General features: G+C 44.7%; 1 protein-coding gene across 1 annotated transcript in view; it reads left to right on the top strand.

The window, feature by feature from the left end:
• Positions 1–26,915, top strand: part of WAPL (WAPL cohesin release factor) — a 428,526-nt gene that overhangs the window by 52,527 nt on the left and 349,084 nt on the right. Inside the window, exon 4 of the mRNA XM_030204989.1 lies at positions 16,725–16,843. Within this exon, the coding sequence (XP_030060849.1) occupies positions 16,725–16,843 (119 nt within the window). The remainder of the gene's footprint in view (positions 1–16,724; positions 16,844–26,915) is intronic.

Below are 26,915 nucleotides of genomic sequence, written 5' to 3' on the forward strand. Positions count from 1 at the left end.
TGGGAGGTATCCTGGCATCGGACGTTGGTACCATCGGTATCATGGGTACCATGGGTACCATCAGTACCGGGTTTCATGGGTATCATCGGTACCAAGTATCATGGGTACCATCGGTACCAGGTATCATGGGTACCAGGTATCATGGGTACCATCGGTACCAGGTATCATGGGTACCAGGTATAATCGATACCATGGGTACCATCGATACCAGATGATATGACTATCATCGGTACCAGGTACCATCAGTACCATGGGTACCATCGGTACCGGGTATCATGGGTACCATCGATACCAGATGTCATGGGTACCATCGGTACCAGGTGTACCATCGGTACCAGGTATCATCGGTACCATGCGTACCATCGGTACCATGCGTACCATCGGTACCAGGTATCATCGGTACCATGCGTACCATCGGTACCAGGTATCATGCGTATCATCGGTACCAGGTACCATCGGTACCATGGGTACCATCGATACCAGATATCATGACTATCATCGGTACCATGTGTACCATCCAGTGCTTTTTTTGTGCCGGTACGCAACGGTACGGCGTACCGGCACCTTTTTTTTTTTGCTCCCCCCCGCCCCGTGACGGACGCAGTGCCAGCCCCCATTTCCGGCCGCTGCTGCTTCTCCTGTTGAGCAGCAGCGGCCGCTACACAAAGAAAAAGATTTAAAAAAAACTTCAAACCTGGCTGAAACGCGGCACCCCGGCACTGTAGACAGTCATTAGGCATTGGCTGTTGTCCCGCAGCTGCTCCTCCTCTTGCCTCTACGTCACTGCGCTCCTCCGGGGTCTTCCTCCAGGGGCAGTGACGTAGAGGCAAGAGGAGGAGCGGCTGTGGGGCAACAGCCAATACCTAATGACTGTCTACAGTGCCGGGGTGCCGCGTTTCAGCCAGGTTTCAAATTTTTTTTTTTTAATCTTCTTTTTTTTTGTGTAGCGGCCGCTGCTGCTCAACAGGAGAAGCAGCAGCGGCCGGAAATAGGGGCTGGTGCCGCGTGCATCGCGACTTCGCGCCGTTCGCGGGAAACTTGGCAGGGAGAGGGAAACCAACAGAGGGAAGGATTGGGGAGAGAGAGAGGGAAAACAACAGAGGGAAGGATTGGGGAGAGAGAGAAAGAGGGAAAACAGAGGGAAGGATTGGGGAGAGAGAGAGAGAGGGAAAACAACAGAGGGAAGGATTGGGGAGAGAGAAAGAGGGAAAACAACAGAGGGAAGGATTGGGGAGAGAGAGGGAAAACAGGGGAGAGAGAGGGAAAAACAGATGGAAGGATGGGGAGAGAGAGGGAAAAACAGATGGAAGGATAGGGGAGAGAAGAGAAAAACAGATGGAAGGATTGGGGAGAGAGGGGAAAACAGATGGAAGGATGGGGAGAGAGAGAAAGAGGGAAAACAACAGAGGGAAGGATTGGGGAGAGAGAGAAAGAGGGAAAACAACAGAGGGAAGGATTGGGGAGAGAGAGAAAGAGGGAAAACAACAGAGGGAAGGATTGGGGAGAGAGAGAAAGAGGGAAAACAACAGAGGGAAGGATTGGGGAGAGAGAGAGAGGGAAAACAACAGAGGGAAGGATTGGGGAGAGAGAGAGGGAAAACAACAGAGGGAAGGATAGGGGAGAGAGGGAAAAACAGATGGAAGGATGGGGAGAGAGAGGGAAAAACAGATGGAAGGATTGGGGAGAGAGGGGAAAAACAGATGGAAGGATTGGGGAGAGAGAGAAAGAGGGAAAACAACAGACGGAAGGATTGGGGGAGAGAGAAAGAGGGAAAAAACAGAGGGAAGGATTGGGGAGAGAGAGGGGAAAACAGATGGAAGGATGGGGAGAGAGAGGGAAAAAGAGATGGAAGTATTGGGGAGAGGGGAAAAACAGATGGAAGGATGGGGAGAGAGAGGGAAAAACACAGATGGAAGGATTGGGGAGAGAGGGAAAAACAGATGGAAGGATGGGGAAAGAGAGAGGGAAAACAGATGGAAGGATGGGGAGAGAGAGGGGGGAAACAGATGGAAGGATGGGGAGAGAGAGAGGGAAAAACGGAAGGATGGGGAGAGAAAGAGGGAAGACGCTGGATGGAAGAATGCAGAAAGAAATAGGGGAGACACTGGAAGGATGGGGAGAGAAAGCAGAGCTGCTGGATGGAAAAGGGGAATAGAGAAAGATTGGAGAATAAGAGGAAGGGGCATGGGGAGAACAAGGGTGAGGAAAAGATGAAAAGCCACGGGTAGATGAAGGAAATTAAAGAATGGATAGTAAGAATGAATTAAATCTGGACAGAGAGAGAGCCTGAAAAATATTGAAGAAAGCAAAGAAAAAGGAGACAAAAAATGACAAATGGCACAGAAGAGTTAAGCGAAAACAAAGGAAAGGAGAATCACAGACTGGGACCAATATGGAAAGAAAAACAGTCACCAGACAACAAAGGTAGAAAAAAATCATTTTATTTTCATTTTAGTGTTTGTAATATGTCCAATTTGAGAATTTACATTGGCTGTCTTATTTACTGCTACTACTTAGCAAATCACGTTATTTTTTTCTCCTATAGTACTGTAATATTTTCAATGATGTCTGTTTATATGCGCCATGGCTGGTATAGGGGGTGTGGTTAATGTGGGTGTGGCTATCATAGGGGTGGAGCCATATGTGGTGACCCCGCCCATAATGAGTACCGGCACCTTTTTTTCTACAAAAAAAGCACTGGTACCATCGGTACCGTCGGTGCCATGGGTACTATCGGTACCATCGGTCCCATCTCTGTTATGGACATGCAAGTCATCTGGCAGTCTGGTATCGATTCCCCAGCATTTCCAGATTCTGCCCTCGGCTTCGGTACCATGGGTACTATCGGGTGCCATTGGTGCTAGCGCCTCCTGCGGCATCTAGCTTTTCACCTGAGATTAGATCTCCTTCACCGATGCTGCCTCCGGTATTGGTGTTCGCAGCCTACTGGGTCGATTCTCCTTTACTGGAGTCGTCTGGAGAGTCAACTTCTCGACCCCGTCGTAGAGGTTACCGTGCCTCCATGTCGGACGGGTTTGGATCTGAGCTGCTCTGTCTGAGTTGTTAGCTCAATTCAATGATGGCTCATCTGATGAACAATGAAGGTCATGGGGTTTTCTCTGCTGAGAATTCTCTAGATCTTCTATCTGTCTCGACACATTACAGTGGAGATTGTGAATCAGCCCAAGGCCCCAGATGCTTGAAGTCCTGGACTATCCATCTTCACCTAAGTCTTCTACCACATGATACAAAAAGACTGAATCCTAGTATCGGATCCACGGGGAACCCAGTTTCATTAGGCCTCAGTTATCTTATGATTCTGCGGTGGTGGATTCTGCTCTCAGAACAGATAGGAGTTCTAAAAACTTGCTTCGGCGCCCCCGGGGCCAGAGCATACATCCTTAGCCTCTTTTGGGAGAACGGCGTACCAGGCTGGCATGATCGCGTCCAAAATTGAGTCCTGCCAGATCTTTACGAGCATTCCCACCGGAGCAGCCTAAACCTTTTCACCAGGTGGTCAGGTAGCACATGGTGTGTCGCAGGTTCCTGTCCAAGGGCATTTTCGACACTTGTAATGTAACATCTAGATTTCTGCTCTGGGTATAGTGATGCGCAGACTCTCATGACTGCGTGCCTCTCACCTGGAGGAGGGGACTCAGCAGAAAATTGTAGATATTATGTGCATACACTTCCTCATCTCGGAAGTTCTTTAAAGGGAAGAGAAGTTTTCCTTGTGCCTTAAGGGATCGTACGTATACTCCTGTTTCTCGACAGCCGGTTCAGGCTATGCCACAGCACGCTCGTTCTAGTCAACGGCGTGCACCTAATCAGGCCCCTGCAGCTACTCCGCAAAAACCAGGGACGGGTTTTTGACTGGCTTCAATTCAGCATAGCCACCATTAAAAAAAAAAAAAAAAAAAAAAAAATGTCCGTACCGGCCAATCTACCTGTCGGGGGGGGGAGGTTTAAATTTTCTCCACCAAAGGTGGCTTCTTGTAACCGCCAACCGGTGGGTTCTTCAAATAGTCCGGTTATGATACATTCTCAGTCTGGAATCAAACCCTCCACATTGCTCATTGGGAGCTTAATCCTTTAGCTTCCATCACAAGTGGGTACTTGCAGAGGAACTCTCCGCCTTTCTCAGCGCCAATGCAGTCGAGCCCGTTCCACCAGGGCAAGAAGGGTTGAGATTCTATTCCAGGTGCTTCCTTGTGGGTTGTGTCCCATCATAGGCATAAGGAGCCTAAACAGATATTTGGTTCAGGATGCTTTCCCTGGGCATCCTTCTTCCCATACTTCAGGAAAACGATTGACTATGCTCTCTGGACTTACAGGATACTTATACCCAGTTTGCGTCCAGAGTATGTTTTCCTAGTGCCTGGCTGTTGTTGTAGCGTCTCTTCATGGACTGGGAGTGCATGTGTTCCCTTGCCCGTCTCAACAGATTACAGCTCAGTAAATATTGAGACTTCTAGGCACATGGCTTCCACAGTTCACGTAACTCCCATGGCACATTTACACATGACATCCGCTCAGTGCATCCTAGCTTCCCAGTGGTATCAAGTTCAGGGTATCTAGAGGATGTGACCCAACTGTTCACCAGTTTTCGGAATTCCCTTCAGAGGTGGTCAATTCTCTCCAATTTGATTCAGGGGCATCCCGTCCAACTTCCTCAGCCACAAAAGCTGCTGACGAAGGTTGCATCCCTCCTGGGGTCGGCTATCCAACCAAATTATTCTAATTCAACCAAACAATCGGGTTGCGATGTACTCGATAACAAAAGGGGTACTGGATCTTGCCCTCTGAGTCAGGATGCCATGCAGATGTAGCGGTGGGCCCGCCAACGCGGCATGTTTTCTCCAAGCCACTTATCTAGTTGGCGTAAACAGCAGTCTGGCTGACGGGCTGAGCAGGATAATGCTACAGTCATGGTTGTTGAGCATGGCTGTAGCTCGAAAGATCTTCCGGGAGTGAGACACCCCCTCAGTGGAACTTTTTGCCACTTAGTCCAATCACAAAGTCCCTCAGTTCTTTTCCAGGCTGCAGGTTCACGGCAGGCTAGCATCGGATGCCTTTCTCCTTCATTGGGGGACAGGCTTTCTGTATGCGTATCCTCCCATACCTCTGGTGGAAAAGACTTTGCTGATTCTCAAGCAAGATTTTGGAGCTATGATTCTGATCGCTGCCTTCTAGCCGCGTCAGATATGGTTCCTTCTTCTTCTGGAGTTGGAATGTTTTTCCAGCTCTCATTTCACAGAACGAGGGGGCACTTCTACATCCCAACCTCCAATCTCTGGCTCACAAGGTCTGGATGTTGAGAGTGTGGATTTCGTTGAGTCTTCCAGAGAGTGTCTCCCGAGTCTTGCTTGCTTCCAGAAAAGATTCCACGAAGAGGTGTTATTCTTTTTCATGGAAGAGGTTTGCCGTCTGGTGTGACAGCAAGGCCCTAGATCCTGCCTCTTGTCTTATACAGACCTTGCTTGAGTTCTTTCTACACCTGTCTGAGTCTGGTCTCAAGACCAACTCTGTCAGTGTTCATCTTCGTGCAATAAGTGCTTATCATCAACGTGTAGAAGGTCAGCCTTTAGCTGTCCACTTCATGAGAGGTTTACTTCTCCCCCAATATTGAGAGAATTCCTTGTATGTGTCTAGGGGGGGTTATTTCTGTTGGGCTTAGCACCCCCAATAATTTTGAAAGTTGGCTCTTATGCTTCGGTCAAAGCCCCTATCAATCCTTCTCCAGTATCTTGGGGTCTCAATGTCGTTTTCATCCAGCTGCTGAAAGTTCAATTCGGGCCACTGGATTCCTGCCATCTGAAGTATTGGACCTGGAAGGTCGTTTTCCTTAGTGGCTGTTCCTTCAACTCGTAAGGTCGGTGAGCTTCAGACTCTAGTAGCTCAAGCGCCTTACCTTACTTTTCATCTTAACAGAGTAGTTCTCCGCATGCAGCCAAAGTTCTTACTGGCGGTGGTATCGGAGTACCATCTGATCCAGTCAATTGTCTTGCCAACATTCTTTCTCCCTCATCTTACAAGCCCTGGCGAAAGCAAGCTGCGCACTTTTTACGTGGAGCGGACGAGCCCCCTCAGACAGTCTGCCCAGTTGTTTATTTCTTTTAATGCCAATAGAGAGGAGTTGCTGTCGGAAACCGCACCATTTCTTCTTGGCTAGCAGATTGCATTTCCTTCGTTTTTGTCCAAGCTGGACTGACTCTAGAGGGCCATGTCACGGCTCACAAAATTAGAGCCATGGCTGAGTCGGTGGCTCATCTAAGATCAGTCACTATTGAAGAGATCTGCAAGGCTGTGGCGTGGTCATCAGTCCACACATTCACATCTCACTAACTGCCTTCAGCAGGATAGCCGACGCGACAGTCGGTTTGGGCAGTCGGGGCTGCAGAACTTATTTAGGGTTTAGAATCCAACTCCAACCCTCCTAGGCCCATTTTTGTTCTGTTCCAGGCTACACTCATTTAGATGTTTCTTCTTTTCAGGTCAATTTTTATTCTGGCCTCGCCGTTGCGAGACTCAATTGACCACTGTTTGTTGTGTTGTGTAAGCCTGGAAGCTAGGGATACCCCACTTGTGAGAATATTAGCCTGCTTGTCTTCGGAGAAAGAGTAGTTACTTACCTGTAACAGGTGTTCTCCGAAGACAGCAGGCTGCATATTCTCACAAACCCTCCCACCTCCCCTTTTGGAGTTGTCTCCTTCATCTTTTGGATTTAACTGAGGGGCGTGTCCACACGGCGAGCGGGAAGATGTGTGCGCACATGCGCAGTGCGATCGCTCGCGCGACGGAACACCATTAAAGAGATTTTTAGATTTTGCTTTAAAATCCTCCAGGGCCGACGTGACGTCACCCACTTGTGAGAATATGCAGCCTGCTGTCTTCGGAGAACACCTGTTACAGGTAAGTAACTACTCTTTGTGTGCCCTCCCTAAATGCAGGCTGGGGTCTGAACCAGAGGTTGCAACCACTAGTCCGTAATTATTGCTATATGTTTTACTTTAAATTCTAAATTCTTGGATTCCTAATTTCTTAAACTTGTGGACAGAAAGGCTGTTAATGATATTTCCTTTTATTTTTTATTTTTTGCCTCTTGTATAAATGCCGATTGCATATTCACGTATTGTGATGATATATTGAAATATATGAATAAAGAAATAATTAAAAAAAAAAGAGACCTATATTACAATAAAGAGTCACCACAAGAGTTGCACGAAGGAAGGAGAGAATCATAACCTAGGTCATATGGCTATTAATGAGCAAAGAATGAGTGAGCAGTATGGTAAGCACTAGGTTAATAGAGCAACTTGCTGCTCAAAATAGTAGGTCTTCCTAGAAGATTAAACTTCTTTAGTGAGATTTCCAGTCTTTGAAGGCAAGCTGTTATAAAGGGGAAGGGGTCGGTACACTAAAACTGGAGGGTTTTGTGTAGTCGAGGCAGATTTTGAGATGAGAATGTATTATTAAAAGGTTGTATAAGGAGGAATGAAGAGCCACTGAGATACATGTGGCATAAACAAGCAGACCAGTATAGCGTATCAGATGTGAAATGCAAAGAATGTTAAATGGGAGCCAGTGGTCTTCTGTGAGAAGAGTGCAATAGTCAAATTGTTCAGCGTGAAAGCCTTGATTAACAAAGGGTTAAAGTTGTCTATACGATTAGCTAGAAGAGCAAGAATGAAGATGAGCCCTTTTCCTTAGCGTCCCTCCGGACCGGACCAGGATTGGACTGATGGGTTGTGCTCGCCTTCCAGCAGGTGGAGACTGAGAAAAAACTGTGACTCTAGAGAGCCAATAAGAGCCCTGGTCATGTGACCTTAGCCTCAGTATTTTCTCAGTCTCCAGCAGGCAGGAGGTGAGCCCATTAATCTCTCTCTCTTTCTCTTTAAGAAGCTAATAATATTATTACTAATGATAATAGTTCTGTGCATGGGGAATCTCAGTAAGACTCTGGGCAGATAGGTATTTCTTTTCTTTCTTTCTTTTCCAGCCTCTGGGGTGTTACACTCGGGTGCCCCGAGTCCCTCCCCATCTCCCATACTTAGCTGGGAAGGGCATTGAGCCTGCCATGAGTGGGAAAGCGCGGGGTACAAATGTAACAAAAAAAAATACCTACCCTTTTGTTAGAAAGGGGAATTGCCTTTGGGAGAGGCAGCCACTTTTAGTTTCTGTTTAAAATAAATAAATAAAAAGAGAAGTTAAATTGTGAAGCCTTTTCTTTCCCCAGACTGCTTATGAGCAGGCAGTTTTGTTGGGTTTCATTGCCAGTTTGTTAAAAAAAAAAAAAAAAGAAATGAATGTGTGAGACTTAATTCTGACGGTCCCCATGGCCTTAAAACGAGCGATATTTGTTACTTGGAGAGTTGCTTCTAAGTTTTCCTCGCGTTTTTTGGCAGCGACACGCTGTTTAAAAAAAAAAAAAAAAAGGCACGAAGCGTTGTTTCTGGGGCACACCCGCACAGAGAGCTCAGTGAGGACGGGCAGGCAACGCGTTCCTTCTTTGTGCCGGGGTGTGAGTTCTCGTGGCTTCTCCATGACGGGGTTAGTTGATTTCTTCGGCTTATTTCCTGCGGTTTGCGTTAGCTGTTTTCTTTTTTACCGGTCAGTTCTCTCCGTTTTCTCCTTCGGATGTTTTACATTTCGTGCTGAAGGCTGCCATCTTGCCTTCAGCTGCACTATTTTTTCAGCGAGGGAGCTTCTCAGTTAGCTGGAGGGCAGACGGACGACGGAGATCGTGTTTCAGGGTCAGTCTAGGGGATCTTAGGAGGGGGGATTTTCCTCTCAGTTTGTGCCTCACTTAAACCACGCATTCATATCTCCTCTTGGGACTCAACTTGAGACTCTTTTTGTGTCAGGTGTTCAGCGCTGCGTACGTCTAGTAGCGCTATTTATATAAATGCTAATATTAATAATAACTTCCAGAAGAGTCTTCTTCATCATTCCTACTGGTTCAGATTCATAACAGGGTTTTCTTTTGGCCCAGACTCAGGCCAATACGTTTTTAGGCATTTCTATTATGTATATTTTACATAGACTGATTGCTTGCTTGACCTTTATGCATTTATTCTCGTTTTCATTTTTTTATACCATTCCTGTATGTCTTTGACCCACTCTATATAGTATTTGGACAGTCTTTCAGGCTTGTTTCTCTATAATCTACTGTGTTTTTCACTGTGGGTCTGTTGTGAGCAGTTCTGCCTTCTATTTTAGCAACTTTCAAAATGTCATGAGTTCACCATTTGGGTTACGTATGTGCTTTTTCCCATAGGCTAAAGGTTCCATCGAGGCCAGCTTTCTGTCCACGACAGCGGCCAATCCAGGCCAAGAGCACCTGGCAAGCTTCCCAAACGTACAAACATTCTATACATGGATTTTTCCCAAGTCCATTTAGTAGTGGTTTGTGGACTTGTATATAAAACAAATAAAATATACTAACAAGTGTCTACATTTGATTTTTCAGTTTTCCACAAATTGGCGCCTAGCGCAAGAGTCTCAGGTGATCTGCTTGTACAGGCAGCAGCTACAGGCGGTTTTTTCTGTCTCATATGAATTGCGCTGTGGGATAGGTTTCTTCTATCATATGTGCCTCGGGGGTATATTGTGTAACTGCAGCGGCTGGCAGTTTATTTGGACCTTCAGTCAAGTCTGCAACAGGGATTTATATACCTTTTTCTCCTGCAAAACATTTTCTTCTATGATGGTTTATTTAACTTTACTCTTGTTTTCACCTCTTTAGCTTTAGGTGATCAGGTACTTTCTCAATGGCATCCTTTACATACTTCCTATCTGTTGCTCTGTCGGCAATGGTCTATGATATCTGTAGGAGTTTGTAGTTCAGGATTCCTGTTTCCACTTACTACAGCTGAGGTGGACTCATTGCAGATTTTTTCGAGACGGCTAGGCCTCTAGCTTTGCCAACCTTCTTTCAGCCGTCTTTCTAGGGCCTCCCTGTCCTCGCTGCACTGCTAGTGCAGTAGGGGACAATATACAGCTGCTCTTGGACCTTTAAGCCTTTTTGCTTTGTAGTCATCCTATTTTGGTTGTTTTCAGGGTAGTCTACCGCGTTCTCAATTTCACATGTTTTTCATATGTAGGCATGTCAATATGTCATACTGGTAGTTCGTGCAGGGCACTGTTTTTAATGTCCTTAGGTCTGCTGGAAGTTTTTCTACATATTCCTATTGCGACCGGTTTTCCAAACCTTTTGTGCGGTTTGCGATTCTGGGACACCACTTTTCTGTTTCAGGCTCTACTGTTGCATCTCACAACAGTCCCTTCCACTTTCACCAAACCTTTGGTACTGGTGGCAGTGTTTTTTTCATAGAAGAGGGAATTCTACTTTCCAGTGTCTAGATGTCTGGCTAATCCGTGAAACTTCTTATTAAGAGAGTGGGCAGGTCTTAGACCGAGCGGGACAATATTTTTACTGTTCTTAGGTTGGCTACTAAAGGTGGTCCAGATTTAAATATTGCTTCTATGTAGCGTTCTTTATGTTCAACATTATTTTCAGATTACCGTCCATGACAGCGACTTTTGGAGTTCTTTCCTGGGCTGTAGCTTTCATGACATCTCTCTGATATCCTCTCATCTCTTTGATATTCTCTCATATCCGGATATTCCTCTCGGATGGAATCCCCTCAGCTGAGGTGGTCTCTGTATTCTCAATAGTGCAGCACTCTGTTCTGGTGGTTGAGATTGAACATCCTCTCTGCAGGTATGCCTGTAGAATATACACAGTGGATAGTTTTTTATTGTTCCTTGTCAGTTTTCGTGGCTGGGGTGCACGTTGTTTAGGCAGGTTACTGTTTTCAGTGGTCTCCTTTGGCAACTTTTCACTCCTTCAATTTCTTGGAAATCAGAATAATTTATTTAGCTCTGGAGGGGTTTCTTTTCCTACTGGATTGCGAGGTGGTGAGAGTCTGTCGGACAATTCCTTGGCAGTAACCTATCTCATTTATCAAAGGAGAATGAAGAATCTTCTCTTCACATGGCAGAACGCGAGTCTTTTGGAATGGGTAGACTCTCGCCTTACTGCCATTTTCAGCTTTCCATGTGGTCCGAGTAAAAAACAAAACATTACTTAAGTGCTTTTTTTTTCTCTTTTATTCTCCCTAGTTCCAGGGGAATGGACTCTCACCTGAGCGTTGTCAGCTGATAGTACCTTAATGAGACGCTTAGTCTCTCGCGGAAACGACTCGTCAGCTGCAGGGGTAGATGCCCTCTTGCAGCAGTGGTCTTCTGGTTTTCTCTCTTTCCTCCATATTTTCTCTTGGGTCGTCTTTTACAAGAGATTGACACACATGGGGGTCCGGTAGATCTGTCAGCTTCATATTGGTCATTTCCAGTATTGTGTGCTGCCCTTTGGGCTCGCCTCTGCACCACGGGTATTCACGAAGTGTCTTGTGGTGGTTGAGGCGTACCTGCGCAAGCTGGGAGTGCACGTGTTCCCGTATCTCTACGATTGGCTGGTGAACAGCACCTCAGAGGCGGGAGCTCCTTGGTCCATGAGGTGCACTATTCAACTACTGGCGTTGCTGGGGTTTGTAATTAATTACCCGAAGTCCCATCTCCAGCTAGTCCAATCTCTGGAATTCATAGGAGCTCTGCTGAATTCACAGACGGCTCATGCTTATCTTCCCGAGGCGAGGGCTCAGAACCTTCTGTCCCTTGCCTCCCAGGCCAGAACGTCCCAGCAGATCACAGCTCGGCAGATGTTGAGACTCCTGGGCCATATGGCCTCTACAGTCCATGTGACTCCCATGGCTCGTCTTCACATGAGATCAGCTCAATGGACCCCAGCTTCCCAGTGGTGCCAGGCCACCGGGAATCTAGAAGATGCCATCCGCCTGCCCATCAGTTGTCGCAATTCGCTGCACTGGTGGACGATTCGGACCAATTTGACCTTGGGACGCTCGTTCCAAATTCCCCAGCCGCAAAAAGTGCTGACGGATGCATCTCTCCTGGGGTGGGGAGCTCATGTCGATGGGCTCCACACCCAAGGGGTGTGGTCCCTCCAGGAAGCAGGTCTTCAGACCAATCTCCTGGAGCTCCGAGCGGTCTGGAACGCGCTGAAGGCCTTCAGGGATCGGCTGTCCTCCCAAATTATCCAAATTCGGACAATCAGGTTGCAATGTATTACATCAACAAGCAGGGGGGCACCGGATCTCGCCCTCTGTGTCAGGAGGCCATCAGGATGTGGCGATGGGCAGGCCAGCACGGCATGCTTCTTCAAGCCACGTACCTGGCAGGCGTAAACAGCAGTCTGGCCTACAGGCTGAGCAGACTCATGCAACCGCACGAGTGGTCGCTTCATTCCAGGGTGGTACGCAAAATCTTCCGAGAGTGGGGCACTCCCTCGGTGGACCTTTTCGCCTCCTAGACCAATCACAAGCTGCCTCAGTTCTGTTCCAGACTTCAGGCACACGACAGACTAGCGTCGGATGCCTTTCTCCTCCATTGGGGGAAGGGCCTCCTGTATGCATATCCTCCCATATCTTTGGTGGGGAAGACCTTACTGAAGCTCAAGCAAGACCGCGGCACCATGATTCTGATCTCGCCCTTTTGGCCCCGTCAGATCTGGTTCCCTCTTCTTCTGGAGTTGTCCTCCGAAGAACCGTGGAGATTGGAGTGTTTTCCAACCCTCATTTCGCAGAACGGTGGAGCGCTTCTGCACCCCAACCTTCAGTCTCTGGCTCTCACGGCCTGGATGTTGAGGGCGTAGATTTTGCTTCATTGGGTCTGTCTGAGGGTGTCTCCCATGTCTTGCCTCTAAGAAGGATTCCACTAAGAAGAGTTACTTTTTCAAGTGGAGGAGGTTTGTCGTTTGGTGTGAGAGCAAGGCCCTAGAACCTCGTTCTTGTCCTGCGCAGACCCTGCTAGAATACCTTCTGCACTTACCAGAGTCTGGTCTTAAGACCAACTCAGTAAGGAATCATCTTAGTGCGATTAGTGCTTACCATCATCGTGTAGAGGGTAAAGCCATCTCTGGAGAGCCTTTAGTTGTTCGATTCATGAGAGGCTTGCTTTTGTCAAAGCCCCCTGTCAAGCCTCCTGCAGTGTCATGGGATCTCAACGTCGTCCTCACCCAGCTGATGAAACCTCCTTTTGAGCCACTGAATTCCTGCCATCTGAAATACTTGACCTGGAAGGTCATTTTCTTGGTGGCAGTTACTTCAGCTCGTAGAGTCAGTGAGTTTCAGGCCCTGGTAGCCCATGCTCCATATACCAAATTTCATCATAACAGAGTAGTCCTCCGCACTCACCCTAAGTTTCTGCCAAAGGTGGTGTCGGAGTTCCATCTTAACCAGTCAATTGTCTTGCCAACGTTCTTTCCCAGACCACATACCCGCCCTGCTGAACGTCAGTTGCACACATTGGACTGCAAGCAAGCGTTGGCCTTCTATCTGGAACGGACACAGCCCCACAGAAGGGGGTCGCTGTCGGGAAACGCACCATCTCCAGTTGGCTAGCAGATTGCATTTCCTTCACTTACGCCCAGGCTGGGCTGACTCTTGAGGGTCATGTCACAGCTCAAAGTGTTAGAGTCATGGCAGCGTCGGTGGCCCACTTGAAGTCAGCCACTATTGAAGAGATTTGCAAGGCTGCGACGTGGTCATCTGTCCACAGATTCACATCACATTACTTGCCTCCAGCAGGATACCCGACGTGACAGTCGGTACGGGAAGTCAGTGCTACAGAATCTGTTTGGGGTTTGAATCCAACTCCACCCTCCAGGACCCGATTTTATTCTGTTCAGGCTGCACTCTCAGTTAGTTGTTCTTCGTAGGTCAATTTCTGTTATGCCCTCGCCGTTGCGAGGTTCAATTGACCTGGCTTCCTGTTTTGAGTGAGCCTGAGAGCTAGGGATACCCCAGTCGTGAGAACAAGCAGCCTGCTTGTCCTTGGAGAAAGCGAATGATACATACCTGTAGCAGGTGTTCTCCGAGGACAGCAGGCTGATTGTTTTCACCTACCCTCCCTCCTCCCCTTTGGAGTTGCGTTTTACTCATGTTTTTGCTTGTCATTCAACTGAGCGGGAACGGTCGCGCACGGGCGGGAAGACGGCCACGCATGCGCGGTGGGCGTGCCCTGCGTGTGGGACCACCCGTGAAGTTTTGTTCCGGTTGGTGGGGGCTGCCGTGGACGTCAACACAGTCGTGAGAACAATCAGCCTGCTGTCCTCGGAGAACACCTGCTACAGGTATGTATCATTCGCTTCCAGTCGTCAGAGGTGCATCTGGTCGCCGTCTCAGCGACACATGTAGCAGGATTTCAGACTGTCCAGGCAGATTTTCAGTCGAAACACACTAAACCCCGAGGAGTGGGCTTTAGTCGACACAGCATTTCATTCGGTGGTGAAGTGTTGGGGGCTCCCCAAGATGGATCTCTTTGCTTCTGCTCACAATGTGAAAGTTCCATTGGTCTTCAGTCGTTGCAAGGATCCCAAGACACAAGGAGTAAATGCGCTTCTTCCTCCCTGGCCGACTGGTCTTCTTTATGCGTTTCCTCTGTGGCCTCTAATAGGGCATCTACTTTGAGAATCGAGTCACACAGGGGCCGCGTGATCTTAGTGGTGCTGGATAGGCCTCGCAGACCATGGTATGTCGATCTCCGATGGCTTCTGGTAGGGGATCCTCTCGGCTCTTGGATCTGAGTGGTCTTCTGGTGCAGGGTCTGGTATGTCATCCAGATCTGGGTCGATTCTGTCTTACGGCCTGGTCCTTGAGTGGGCTAGGCTGACAAAGAGGGTATACTCTGCTAATGTTGTTGCTTCTATTCTTTGCTTTAATCGGCGCTCTACCTCCTCGAATTATGTTCGCATGTGGAGGATCTTTGAGGCATGGTGTGAGGACCTCGGTATATCCCTTTACGTGCCTCCGTCCTGCGGTTTTTGGATTTTCTACAGCTTTGGCCTCCCTTAAAGTTCAGATTGTGGCACTTTCCAGTTTCAGAGGTCGTGTCCAGGTTATGACTCTCACTAGCCATCCGGATGTGTTCAGGTTTTTACAAGGGGCCAACCTTATTTGTCCTCCAACTTGCTGCTGTTTTCCGCACTGGGACCTTAATTTGGTTCTCTCTGTCCTTACCAAGCCTCCTTTTGAGCCTTTGTCTTCCTGCACTTTAAAGGCTTTGACTCTGAAGGCAGTTTTCTTAGTGGCTATTGCCTCTGCTAGGCGAGTGTTGGAGTTCAGCATGAATTGAGTAGTTTTGTGACTGGTTCCTTCTTTTCTACCCAAGGTATTGACTCATTTTCATTTGTCTCAAGCGGTGGTGTTGCATGTATTACATTCTCTCTCCGGCTCCGAGGATCAGCATCACTTGAAATGTTTGGATGTTAAGAGTGCTGAAGCATTATGTCAAGTCTACAAAGGAGTTTTGTTGGTCCGATCGTTTGTTTGTTCTGATTGGCGGGTTTCGCAAAGGGCTCATGGCTTCTAAGCCTACTATTTCTCGATGGCTTAAGGAAATGATAGCCTCACCTTAACTTGTGTCCGGGAACCCATTCCGGAAGGGGTTAAAGTCCACTCTACCAGAGGCCAGGCCACTTCTTGGGTGGAGCGTTGCCTAGTGCCTCCTGAGGACATTTGTAGGGCAGCGACTTGGTCTTCTCTGCATTCTTTCTCTAAACACTATCGATTGGACGTCCTGAGTCGTTAGCAGGTGGTTTTTGGTGCAAAGGTTTTAACGGTGGAGCTGCTAGGTTCCCACCCTTGATCTTATGGCTTTGTTACTTCCCATCAGTCACATTCTGGGCCGATCTGGAGGGGATGCTAAGGAAGGAAAAATTAGACCTTACCTGCTAATTTGCTTTCCTTTAGTCCCTCCGGAACGGCCCAGATCCCTCCCTTCAGGTATTCTGTGTCTTCACGAGCTAAGCAATGTTTTTTTTCGAGGGAGCTGTGTTGCTTGTTTGCGTTTCCATTGTTTAAAAAAAAAAAAAGAAAGAAAAGAAAAGCTGAGTCGTGTTCTATGTTGGGCATGATATGTTGAGACACATAGTTTGGTCTCTAACATTTCTGTGGCACACACCCTGTGTTGGCAATGTGCCGGGTGGCTGCTCAGGCTTTCGGATGCACAGATAATTTCCTTCCTCTTTTGCTTCCTTCTGCTTTGGTACTTTGTTACTGAATCTTTCTCTAGCTGGCAAGGCCTTGTTTTGGCTCTCTGGAGAGTCACAGTTTTCTCAGTCTCCACCTACTGGAAGGCGTGCACAACCCATCAGTCACATTCTGGGCCAGTCCGTTGGGACTAAAGGAAAGTAAATTAGCAGGTAAGGTCTAATTTCTCCTGGTTTTTAATTGCTTTGAGCATTTTCCTTGGAAATAAATATTTAGCTCTTGAGCATCTGCAGGCCTGTATTCATATTGTAGGAGATTCTACTGCTAACACATTATTGTATATATTTTTAAAGTTAAAACTGCTGCAAAAATGATAAAAGGTTTGATAATTGATTATATTCTTCACTGATTTGTCTCCTTTAGATCAATGGATTTTACAAGTTATCATTTAAAAATAAGAAAGAAAAGAAAGCTGTAAACTTTCATAAGTAAATATTTTTAAAAAATCCCTCATTTGAAATTTCACAACAAAACTTTTGATTGTATAATTCAGTTTATGAGGTTGACAGCTGTTGAAGGGCAGGTTAGTTTTTTTTTTTTCTTTTTTTTTTTAATACTCAGTTTTGTAGAAAAATCTTTTCATTTGTATTTTTGCAGACTTTTTGGATTATTCAGAGGATTCTTATAATTTTCCTGAAGTTCTTAAGAAATCAGTGAATAAACATGGAGAAAAATCCAAAGAAAATACTAGAAAGATTTTCAGTGGCCCAAAGAGGGTAAGTAATTGATCGCCGTATTTGATGTAGTTATTTCAAGGTTCAGAGATGTGAATTAACCAGTCTGATTACTTTTGGGCTCTCTCCAGGTCACTAGTGTAATATATACCACTTATCTGGATACAGAATGAAAAATAAAAGGGTCAAATTCTGAAAACGAAATGTTTGTGGAGGTCTAGGTTGCTCCATCATTTACTATAATGTATTGTATTTGGTTTCTGTAGATTAAAAAGCCAATCAAAAAAATCTGTTCCTCTGAACACAAGCAGGACATTATATCCTCACATTTAGGATGACGTCATCTACAGAGCCCCAATACGGACGCTGCACATTGTTCCTTCATCTTCTGGAAGCATTTGCTAGGGCATCCACATGTGTGCTTCTCTCCTACCTGATTTATACGGGACCCACAGTTTCTCTTCATCTGCGGAGCAGAGGACATGTACCCAGTGTACCTGAATGTAATTCACCTTGAGCTACTACTGAAAAAAGGTGTGAACAAAATCCAAATAAAATAAATAATAAAATAAAAATAGGTATCTGGACTCTTTCGCACATTGTTTTTCTATTGCTGATTTTTTTTCTGGCTTTACTTCCCTTTTTTACTCTGAGCTGTGTGGGACCAATTTTCTCTTCTCTTGTTACTTTGTTGTTGCCTTTTTTAGTTTTCTTAAGCATGAGCTCCCAGTCCGGGACTCTCTCTTTTTTTACTCCCCTTCAAAAGAGAGATTAGTTTTTCCAGAATTGAGCCGTTTCATTTTGCTTCAGCTATTTTTTCTGATTGTGTCCCAAAATTGCTGAGGCTGCAGCAGGTTCATGTCTGTGATTTATCCTCAGTGACTTGTATCTATTGTGCCTTAGGCCTGACCATAAGCCCTCTCACTGTTCTTTTTGTACGCAAATGCAGAACAGAGCACAGAAGTCGAGAGGACCTGCTTGAGAAACTTTTGGCACACCGAAGTCCAGTCCATCGGCAGCGAAAGTATCAGTCCCTATGGCTTCAGGAGCTGCACTGGACACGGGACTCATAGACATCAGTGTTGTCATCTCCTGCCTCGATGTCGAGCATTGATAGTGCTCGCTCGGGACAAGCATTATCAGATCTGACACAGACCTGTGAGGATTCCACATAGTTCTTGGCACTCAAGGATCCCATTGTATGTTGAGCAAAGGTGAAGAAGCACAGTCAATCCTTGTGAAGGCATGGTGCCAGGAGCTCCAGGATACCAGCGTTGCTGGTACTTGAGAAGCGTTGGTGCTGTGAGGACTGCTCCCCCTCCATGGAACTGTTGGTGATGTGCTAGTCTCCACCAAGCTGGGACCCTGCCTCCAGTTCACCTACATCTTCAGACTGCACTGGTGCTGGCCCTGCCTTTACTGATGCCTGCCCTTGAGGAGTGGCTGCGACTCGTGTTACAGGAGGAACTGAGACACATCTTAGTTTGGTTCAATGCTGAGGCATTGACGGGGTCTGTACTGGCTATGGTGCTGCTCAGGGCTGTGGAGTCGGAGTCGGCAGCAATTTTGGGTACATTGAGTCGAAGTTGGAGTCGGCAAAAATGTACCGACTCCAACTCCTCATACATTTGAATAAAGTACTTCTCTGCTGTGAATAAAGCTTAGTACCTAGTTGTTTCACTAGTGTGAAGTCCAGCTGAACTATTTTGCTGGAGAGCTTCCCTCTGCTCAGTCTCCCTTTGCAATTACTGACCTGCTGTAGAGCACCTCCTCTCTGACCCCACAGTGAACTTAAGCTCCAAGAGAAGATCATTCAGCACACACAGATAAGGCAGCAGAGAGACTCTACCCAACTTCCTCTCTCTCTGCAAGAAGAGCTTTATATTTTAGTGGAAGTGGCACACCATTCACAATGGCAAAAAGAATGGCAGGAAACATGACAAAGTCTGCTGTTTATGAACACTTTACAATATCAACAGATGGGAAACATTATGTATGTCAATGTATTATAGAAGATGATGATGGTGAAAAAGCATGTGATGCAAAAATTAGCAGTTTCAGTGGTTATGAAAAAAATGTACCTACAAGAGCATCAAATTTAAAAAGACACTTGCAGTGTTTCCATCCTAAAGTGTTAGAAGCTGTGAATGAGAAAGATAGCAATGAAAACATTCCATCTAATTCAGGGTCAAAAATCAGAAATCTACTGGAGGCCAGACACAACTATCAAGATTTTTTTTACAGCTGACAAAGTTACTATAACAATGACACCAGAAAAATTCAAAAACCACATCATTGAAATGGCAGTAAAGAATAGTATACCACTATCTTTTTTTTTCCACAACCAGCCTTTTTAGGCTTAAATGGAGAAACTTATACTTGAAGAGGCCAAATGTAAGAAGGAAGAACTAAGAAAAAGTCTGAAGGGACGTTTTGTTTTTATTAAAATGGATGCATGCAGACATCACAGAGTCAATTATTTTGCAATTAATGTTAGATTTGCTGATGAAAACAAAAAAACAATAACCCGGACATTAGGAGTAAAGGACACTCAGGCGCATCATACCAGTGAGTATCTGCAGAAGTTAGTGGAAGGTGTTTTAGAAGATTTTGAAATTAAAAAAGGAACACATTCTATGTATTGTAACTGATAATGCTTCAAATATGTTAAGCACAATTGAAAAAATGAAGGAAGTTGATGAAGAAAGCAGCATACAAATATCAGAAGATGACAGTTCTGCAATTCAAGAAAGCTGTGAAAATTTGGATGATATTGCTGAAGAAGCATCTAAGCTTATTACCATTCAACATATGATTTGTGCTGTTCATACTCTGCAACTAGCAATAAGAGATGGATTGAAGGATCGTCATGCGGCTACACTAATTAGCAAGTTGAGGCAAGTAGCTCTTGCAGCCAGGATCCCTAAAACAGATGCTAGTCTGAAGAGTCGTGCTGGAAAAGGAGCCATTTTGGATCAAGCAACGCGCTGGGGAAGCACTTGATAAAGCGTTTGCTTGAACTAAAAGGCTTTCTTGAAGAACTGGACAATGTAAATGTTTCATTAAAAGAAAACCAGTGGGCTCAAGTTACAGAATTAGGCTACTTTCTTACCCTTTTGCTGTTACCAAGAAGCTGCAATATGAAGATTTAACACCAGGTAAATTCTTCTTGGAATGGAAGGGCTTGATATATAACCTTAACAAAAGTGGGGGGTTAATTGCTGATGGCATTGTATCTTCAATGAGGAAAAGAGAGGAGCTCTTGCTGGATAATCAAATTCTCTTAGCTGCTATTTATGTTGATCCAATGAGCCGAATTTTGTTGAGCAGTGACCAAATTGCTACAGGAAAACAGGCACTCTATGACATAGCAGTTCGCATGAAAGGGTTGCTACCTGAAACTCATAAACCACTGGATGAAGCTAAAGCTATAAATACTGGTGGTAATGGTAACTCAGGTTCATCCTCTTCAAATGAAGAAGAGAATTTTCAAGCCTATTTGGACAAAATGGAAGCTTCAAAAGCAAAGCGATGTCGGTTAAGCATGGAAAAGCAACCTGTAAATGTCCATATAAAGAAATTCATGCAAGAGTTTTTTAAAGGATTAAAAGAAGTGGAAAAGTTTGACCGCTCATCAAAACTGACTATAGAAGAAGCCATCATTGTTTATCCAGAGATTATCAGTGATGCAGCTAGAACCGTAACAGCAATGCCACCCACCCAAGTTAGTGTTGAAAGACTGTTTTCAGCACTGAAAATAATCAAATCAGATTTAAGGGCTTCTATGAAGGAGGATCTGGCAGAAGCAATTCTGTTTCTAAGAACAATATATTAGTTAATTTTGGATTATGTTTAACAGCTATTCTACAGCTATATATGCCAAGTTTAAATAATATATAAGTTGTTTTAGGTTTTCCAAATGTTTTTGGTTTATGTAGGTTAACTTTGATTTTGTTCTAATTTCCAAAGGATGTTGTTCTAGAATTTCCAAAGGATGTGGTTGTTCCAGATTTTTATACTTGCTAATGCTATGCTGACTTTATACTTGATAAAAAAAAACCCAATAAACATAACCTTGTTTTTTTATGTGTGTTTTTTTGTTCAAACTTTAGGATTAATGAATATTTATAGTTTCTTTAATAAATAAAATAAAAAGTCACAATGACATAGATTTTAAACCCAAACATTAACATGCCGCCTTGCATGCTGCACTCTTTCAGTCAACATGCAAAAAAAAATACATATTAAAAACTGAGGAGTCAGAGTTTGTTGGGTGTTCATCATGCCGGTGCCTCGTTGGGGGAGGAAGCAAACTTGGAGTCCAGGAGCAGATCTGTGATTTGGCGCTGTCACCCAGAGCCTGGCTTCTAATGGTTTGAGGCAGACACAGACTTGTACATCCCATGAGGAGTACGATGAGTTGAATACGAACCACTCAGGAAAGGAGGAAGTCTTTTTCAGAAGAGATCTTCTTTTGACGTGTTTATAAATTATCTAGATATGGGAATACCTAGTGAGGTAATTAAATTTGCAGACGACACAGTTATTCAAAGTTGTTAAATTGTGCAAGAGGATTGTGAAAAATTGCAAGACGACCTTACGAGGCTGGAAGACTGGGCATCCAAACAGCAGATGATGTTTAATGTGAGTAAATGCAAAATGAATCATGTGAGAGAGGAACCCAAACTATAGCTATGTGATGCTAGGTTCTGTGTTAGGAGTCATCGTTGACGATGCTTGGAAACTCTCTGGTGGCGGCAAAGAAAGCAAATAGAACATTAGGTATTAGGAAAGGAATGGAAAATAAAAATGAGGATGTCATAATGCCTTTGTATCGCTCCATGATGAGACCGTACCTTCAATAGTGTATGTAATTCTGGTCACCGCATCTCAAAAAAGATATAGTGGAATTAGAAAAGGTACAGAGAAGGGCGACGAAAATGATAAAGGGGATGGGACAACTTTCCTATGAGGAAAGGCTGAAATGGCTAGGGCTCTTCAGCTTGGAGAAAAGACGGTTGAGGGGAGATATGATAGAGGTATATAAAATAATGAATGGAGTGGAACAGGTAGACGTGAATTGCTTGTTTACTCTTTCCAAAAATACTAGGACTAGGGGGCACACAATGAAGCTATGAAGCAGTAAATTTAAAATGAATCTGAGAAAATATTTCCTCACTCAATGCGTAGTTAAACTCTGGAATTTGTTGCCAGAGAATGTGGTAAAAGCAGTTAGCTTAGTGTATTTTTTAAAAAAAGGTTTGGTTAGCTTCCTATAAAGAAAAGTCCATAGTCCATTATTAAAATGGACTTGGGAAAATCCTTCTTGCTTCTAGAATAAGCAGCATAAAATGTATTATACTGTTTGGGGATCTTGTCAGGTGCTTGTGACCTGGATTGGCCACTGCTGGATACAGGATACTGGACTTGATGGATCTTTGGTCTGTCCCAGTATAGCAACGCTTAGGTACTTATGTTCTTTGTCAGCTTTCTGAGAGAGATCGTTGAGGCCATCCCCATTAATTGGGAAATTGAAAATGGAATCAGGGCTGAGATGTTGGATGTCCTTGATTATGACTCCCTTCCCGAAGAGTCTCTGACAATGCCCATGCACAGCGTCCTTAAGACTGCACAAATGAGGAGTTGGGAGACCCTTCTCGCTGTACAGCCTTTACTGAAGAAGGCAGACTCTATGTATAGAGTCCGGCAGGCTCTCTGATTCAAGAAGCAGCAGCTTCCACATCATTCTATGATGATCAAATTTCCCCTCAAAAGAGCCAGAAGTTTTGAGGACCCGTGCCTTGCTGCCCCCAGGTAGGGATGCATGCATTCTAGAATCTTTTGGGAGTAAAGTGTTTCATGGCTCGATTCTCCTCTCCCGCATTTAGGCCTACTTGTCTATACATGAATGTTTATTTGAACTTGGTGCGTAGTGAGATGGAGTTTGTGGATACTCTGCCTCCAGAGAAGGCCACAGAACTCTGTCAAGCAGGAGGAGTGTCAGAAGAACGTTGCCTGAGCAATTTATAATGTGTTTGATGTGGCTCATAAATTTGCACAGATTTGCATGACTGGGTGTTTCAGACCTAGAACCAGTAGTTCAAGGAAAGGTGATGGACATGCCTTGCTGAGGAGAGAGTCTTTTTGGGGGACAAGGCGGAAAAGGTTACCAGGTGGAAGTCAGAAGTGTTCCTTTTATTCTGCAAGGTGTAGGCTCACGCCCTCAACTCACCCTCCCCAGCAGGCCCATGCTCCACGCTCCCATCCTCGGCAACAGCAAGCCCGGAAGTTCCAATCAGCTCCCCAGTCTAAGCAGGGGATGAGCTTTTGGCTTGGCTCCAGCAGAGCAAAGTGGACATAAAAAGTACCCATCCCAGCTGACCTACTGGTTGGAGGGAGGCTGACTTTTTCTAAGAAAGGTGGTCCCAAATAGTCTGGGAGGGTTACACCTTCAATTGTTGTCAACCTTTTCCATATTGCCCACCAAGAGTGTCAAAACTCAGCTCGCAGCATTAGATAGTTAAAAACATAATAACATAAGTATTGCCATACTGGGACAGATCAAAGGTCCATCAACCCCAGCATCCTGTCGCTAACAGTGGCCAATCCAGGTTACAAGTACCTGGCAAGATTCCAAACCAGTACAATACATTTTATGCTTCTTATCCTAGAAATAAGCAGTGGATTTTCCCCAAGGCCATTTTATTAGTGGCTTATGGACTTTTCTTTTAGGATGCTATCCAAACCTTTTTTAAACCCTGTTAAGCTAACTGCTTTTACCACGTTCTCTGTCAACAAATTCTAGAGTTTAATTACATGTTGAATGAAGAAATATTTTCTCAGATTCATTTTAAATTTACTACTTTGTAGCTTTACTGCATGCCCCCTAGTCCTAGTATTTTTGGAAAGAGTTAAAAAGCGATAAGCGTCCACCCGTTCCACTCCACTCATTATTTTATAGACCTATATCATATCTCCCCTCAGCTGTCTTTTTTCTAAACTGAAGAGCCCAAGCTGCTTTAGCCTTTCCTCATAGGGAAGTCGTCCTTTCTCCTTTATCATGTTTGTCTCCGTTCTCTGTAGCTTTTCTGATTCCATTATATCTTGTTTGAGATGCGGTGACCAGAATTGCACACAGTATTTCAGATGCAGTCCCACCATGGAGTGATACAAGGGCTATAACATTCTCATTTTTGTTTCCCATTCCTTTCCTAATGATATCTAACATTCTATTTGCTTTCTTGCTACCGCACACTGAGCAGAGGGTTTCAACATATCATTGATGATGACACCTAGATCCCTTTCCTGGTTGCTGACTCCTAGAGTGGATCCTTGATTTACGTAGCTAGAGTTAGGGTTCCTCTTTCCCACGCGCATCACTTTGCAGTTGCTTACATTAAACGTCATCTGTCATTTGGATGCCCAGTCTCATAAGGTCCTCTTGTACTTTTTCACAATACTCTTGCGATTTAACAATTTTGAATAACTTTTTGTCGTGAGCAAATTTAATTACCTCTCTAGGTACTCCCATCTCTAGATCTTTTATAAATGTTAAAAAGCAGCGGACCCAGCAAAGACCCCTGGGGAATTCCACTACCTACCCTTCTCCATTGAGAATACTGACCATTTAACCCTACTCTCTGTTTTCTATCTTTTAACCAGTTTTTAATCTACAATAGAACACTACCTACTATTTTATGACTCTCCAATTTCCTCTGGAGTCTTTCATGAGGTACTTTTTCAAATGCCTTTTGAAAATCCATATACACAGTATTGACCGGCTCCCTTTTACACGTTCACCCCTTCAAAGAAATGTAATAGATTGGTGAGGCAAGATTTCCCTTCACTGAATCCATGTTGACTATGTCTCATTAATCCATGCTTTTGAATGTGCTCTGTAATTTTGTTCTTAATAATAGTCTCTACCATTTTGCCCGGCACCGACGTCTTACTCACCGGTCTATAATTTCCCGGATCTCCTCTGGAACCTTTTTTAAAAATCGGTGTTACATTGGCCACCCTCCAATCTTCTGGTACCATGCTCGATTTTAAAGATAAATTACATATTACTTACAATAGCTCTGCAAATTCATTTTTCAGTTCTGTCAGTACTCTGGGATGAATACCATCCGGTCCAGGAGATTTGCTACTCTTCAGTGTGTAGAACTGCCCCATTACATCTTCCAGGTGTACAGAGAATTCATTGAGTTTCTCCAACTCGTCAGCTTCGAATACTATTTCTGGCACCGTTATCCCACCCAAATCTTCCTCGGTGAAGATCGAAGGAAAGAATTCATTTAATCTCTCCGCTTCGGCTTTGTCTTCCCTGATCGCCCCTTTTACTCCTTGGTCATCTAGTGGTCCAACCGATTCTTTTGCTAGCTTCCTGCTTTTAATATACCTAAAAAAATTTTGACTACGTGTTTTGGCCTCCAATGCAATCTTTTTTTCAAAGTCCTTCTTAGTCTTCCTTATCAGCGCTTTGCATTTGACTTGACATTCCTTAAGCTGTTTCTTATTATTTTCAGTCTGTTCCTTCTTCCATTTTCTGAAGGATTTTCTTTTAGCTCTAATAGCTTCCTTCACTTCACTTCACTTTTTAACCATGCCGGCTGTCATTTGGTCTTCCGTCCTCCTTTTTAATATGCGGAACGTATTTGGCCTAGGCTTCCAGGTTGTTGTTTTTGAACAGCATCATGTCTGATGTAAATTTGTGACCCTCACAGCTGCTCCTCTAAGTTTTTTTTTTTTTTTTTAAACCGTTCTTCTCATTTTATCATAGTCTCCTTTTTTAAAGTTAAACACTAACGTATTTGATTTCCTATGTATACTTCAAAGCTAATATCAAATCTGATCATATTATGATCACTGTTATCAAGCGGCCCCAGCACCATTACCTCCCGCACCAGATCATGCGCTCCACTAAGGACTAGGTCTAGAATTTTTCCTTCTCTCTTCGACTCCTGTACCTGCTGCTCCATAAAGCAGTCCTTGATTTCATCAAGGATTTTTACCTCCCTAGCGTGCCCCGTTGTTATTTACCCAGTCAATATTGGGGTAATTGAAGTCACCAATTATTATTGTGTTGTCCAGTTTGTTTGCGTCCCTAATGTCCTTTAACATTTCTGCATCGATCTGTTCATCCTGGCCATGTGGACGGTAGTACACTCCTATCACTGTCCTTTTCCCCTTTACACATGGAATTTCAATCTACAGTGATTCCAAGAAGTGTTTTGTTTCCTGCAGAATTTTCAATCTATTTGATTCAAGGTTTTGTTAATATACAATGCTACCCCTCCACCAATTCGATCTACCCTATTACTATGATATAATTTGTACCCCGGTATGACAGTGTCCCACTGGTTATCCTCCTTCCACTAGGTCTCAGAGATGCCTATTATATCTAATTTTTCATTTAGTGCAATATATTATAACTCTCCCATCTTATTTCTTAGGCTCCTGGCATTTGCATATAGACATTTCTAACTATGTTAGTTCCTATTTACATCATTTTCAGTACTTGACAGTATTAATTTGCAATCTTTTGTCTGTTTTTTATTTTTATTTAAGGACACCTGATCTACTATGGTCTCTTTTGCAACCTCGCTATCTGGATACCCTATCTTCCCTGTTTTGGTGATATCTTTGAAAGATACCTTATCCCGAACCATGTGCTTTTGAGCGACTGTCGGCCTTCCCCCCGTTTCTAGTTTAAATGCTGCTCTGTCTCCTTTTTAAATGCTGATGCCAGCATCCTGGTACCACCCTGTTTAAGGTGGAGCCCATCCTTTCGGAATAGGCTCCCCCTTCCCCAGAATGTTGCCCAGTTCCTAACAAATCTAAAATCCTCCTCCCTTCACCATTGTCTCATCCACGCATTGAGACTCCGGGGCTCCGCCTGCCTCTTGGGCCCTCTGTGTGGAATGGGTAGCATTTCAGAAAATGCTACCCTAGAGGCTCTGGATTTGAGCTTTCTACCTAAGAGTCTAAATTTGACTTCCAGAACCTCTCTCCCACATTTTCCTATGTCATTGGTACCCACATGTACCAAGACAGCCGACTCTACCCCTGCACTATCTAAAATCCTGTCTAGGTGACGCGTAAGGTCTGGCAC

The sequence above is a fragment of the Microcaecilia unicolor genome, chromosome 5 (genome assembly GCF_901765095.1).
Source record: "Microcaecilia unicolor chromosome 5, aMicUni1.1, whole genome shotgun sequence".
Lineage (NCBI taxonomy): Eukaryota > Metazoa > Chordata > Amphibia > Gymnophiona > Siphonopidae > Microcaecilia > Microcaecilia unicolor.